The 3,005-nt window shown below is 45.6% G+C and overlaps 1 protein-coding gene across 1 annotated transcript in view; it reads left to right on the forward strand.

Annotated features, from left to right (window-relative positions):
• Positions 1 to 1,896, forward strand: part of LOC119279107 (transcription factor bHLH19-like) — a 2,886-nt gene extending 990 nt beyond the window's left edge. Inside the window, exons 2-3 of the mRNA XM_037560497.1 lie at positions 726 to 1,285; positions 1,426 to 1,896. Of these exons, the coding sequence (XP_037416394.1) occupies positions 726 to 1,285; positions 1,426 to 1,896 (1,031 nt within the window). The remainder of the gene's footprint in view (positions 1 to 725; positions 1,286 to 1,425) is intronic.
• The last annotated feature ends 1,109 nt before the right edge of the window (positions 1,897 to 3,005 follow it).

Below are 3,005 nucleotides of genomic sequence, written 5' to 3' on the forward strand. Positions count from 1 at the left end.
CCACATTAAATTTATACAGTGAGAAGAAAAATTCCTTGTGTTTCAGGAGCTCACTCCAAAATTGTGAGTCCCCTACCCTGTGTTTGAAACTGGTGATACAAGTATTCTTAATGTATTTTCCTTTCAACACCTCCTGCCATAACCCCGTGTTATAAAGTTTCCACCACCACTTGCACATCAGAGCTAAATTCTGGATACCTAGCCCACACGTTATAGCGCACATATAGGTAGTTGTTTTAAACATTGGTATTTTGGATAATTCACGTGGCCGGATCCACTAATCCAGCTATACTACACTGATCTTAATCTCTTCTTTTTTTTTTTTTGCGGGAACACTGATCTTAATCTCGACAACAGGAGAGTCCGTTGTACACATAATGTAATTTTGTATGTCTGCGCAACCACATGCACCTTTAAATTGCTGGTGTCTAGAATATGATTTCCACTAGATCCAGGCCAGAAAACCAGGATCCAACGACCCATCGTTTGTTTATGGTTGCCCAATTTGTCTTAGGCTTGAGAGGAGCCTTAGTGTGAGCAAACACTATAGTCACAGACTGGACGCACGCTTCCTTATAAACCCCAAGACTAGAAGCCAGGTTCCACAGCATCTACAAAGATTGAGTTGATCACCCGCAGACCGAGGTAAGCAATTCCACTACACGCATCGTTCTCTCATTAATTCTATCCCCCCGTCTCTCATGTCTGTCTCGATGTTGAACCAGCTGCCAAGTCAGTGGCTACGTACGGACGGATGCTCATGGACGCCATGGACGACTCACTCATGTTCATGCAGTGGGCGGTGAGCACGCTGCAGCACGAGGAGGATCAAGGAGGAGCCGATGAGAACAGGGCTGCCTCCCCATGCCACCAGGCGGTCTGCGATTCCCCGGAGCTCGCGGAAGCACACAACAGGCAGAGCTCCGGCGCCGATACGCGCCGCGGCGGTGGGATCATCAGCCCATCCCCCGATGCGGCCATGCAGCAAGGCAGCAATTCCACGTTGACGTCGTTCCAGGCCTCGGGCAGCATGAGCAGTACCGGCACCACCAACATCCAGTCCATGAGCTGGAACTTCAACACGGCACAGCCGTCCAGCGTTGGCGGTGGCACACAGGCCGCCAGAGCGCCCCTTCGTTCCGGCGTGTCACAGCCGACGAGGAAGGCCGCCGCAAGGAAAGTCGCCGGCTGCGCGCAAGACCACATCATGGCGGAGCGGAAGCGCCGGGAGAAGACCAACCAGCGTTTCATCGAGCTCTCCGCCGTCATCCCCGGCCTCAAGAAGGTCGCTGAGTTCCCCGTGTTTTCCACGTGTCCGAATATTTCTTCAGGAAATGCATAGTTTTTTTTTTTCATTTTGCTCGTGGGGTCAATGGCTCAATGCTTAGTTAATCTGTTAATGTGTTTACAATTTGGGTCCATCAGATGGACAAGGTAACGATCCTTAGCAACGCAACGAGCTATGTGAAACAGCTCCAAGAGAAGGTCAAGTCCCTGGAGGTGGCCGGCGGCAGCCATAGGAGCGTTGAGACCGTGGTGCTGGTCAGGGAGCCGAGACGCCATGCCGCGCCGAACGGCGACGAGGGGTCCAGTTTGTTCTACTCAGCAGCCCGGACATGGAGCCAGCGGCAGCCCGAGATAGAGGCAAAGCTTTCAGAGAACAAGGTGATGTTGAGGATCCACTGTGAAATAAATGGAAAGGGTGTTGTCGCCAGGGTTCTTGCGGAGTTGGAGGAGTTCCACCTTTGCATCGTCAGCAATAATGTGATGCCGTTCACGGAATCCACCGTGATTATAACCATCGTGGCAAAGGCAAGTTTTCACCGTTACTTTTATGATGGTACCTTGAAAAGAGGGCGGGGTATTTGTGTGATTTTATCAAGACCAAGTTTATAAGGGATGCTAGGACAAAAACCTCACAATTGGCATGATTGATTAGCTACAATCATGCAAAACTCTAACAATGAACAAGCAACAATTAACAGAAACCAGACTCCACCACCAATTCCAAACCAACGATGATCGAGAGTCCAACAGACCTAGAGATAGTGTGAAGAAGCTATTCGACAACACCTTCAAGGAAAAATAGCTTCTCATGGGTGTTAATGTATCGGCACACCCAACGACACCACCCCAGTTAACATTAGGGAGACTAGACTGCCCAGAGGCCCCTTGGACCCCCGTAACTAGGACGAATAGATGAATGGATTTTTTTTCCCACCCGGATGGATTCCTCTCAATATTCACTTTCCTTGTTCTCCACTGCATATTTTTTTCAATAGATAGATATGCATAGCATGCTATAAAATGCACACTTGCAAAGTATAATACAATAAGACAAAGAAATTGTCACGTAGCAACTCAAAATCACCTTTAACCCTACAGACATTAGACTGTTTCATTTGGAAGTGGAGTTTCGATTTTTCTAATATAAAATACAGTACCATTTTCAGATATCCAATACAGTACTTTATGCAATTCAAACTAAATGTAAAATTTCATGTAGGACATCAGTCACATGACACATTCCTCAAGATAGTAATTTGACGGTCATCTTATTTACAAACATGTTCTGTGATAAAAAAAATTATTAGGGTATATTTGATAATAAATATCATAATATCAATCTAATGCTTTAGATATTATTTCTTTTGTAGATAGTGAAAATTAGAATCGTTTAAATGATAAAAGTGTAGGAATAGTTGAACTTCCGATCAGAGCCATAGTAAGTCACTACTTAAAAGAATATATCCCTCCTCATTTAAGTTAGATAAACAATGCAAAACAGGCACAATACTGATATTATGTGTACAATTCTATTATACATGACCATCAATGTCCTTAAGGACTTTTGACATTAAATTTGTGCTGATCGACTAACTTCCACGTCCAGGTGGAGGAGGGCTTTACCGTCAATGCAGAGGAAATAGTGAGAAGACTCAACTATGTACTGTGCGAAGATAGCTGCAACAAGAGTTGTTACTAATAATGAAGAAACAAGCCCG

Source organism: Triticum dicoccoides, chromosome 3B (genome assembly GCF_002162155.2).
Source record: "Triticum dicoccoides isolate Atlit2015 ecotype Zavitan chromosome 3B, WEW_v2.0, whole genome shotgun sequence".
NCBI classification, from domain to species: Eukaryota; Viridiplantae; Streptophyta; class Magnoliopsida; order Poales; family Poaceae; genus Triticum; species Triticum dicoccoides.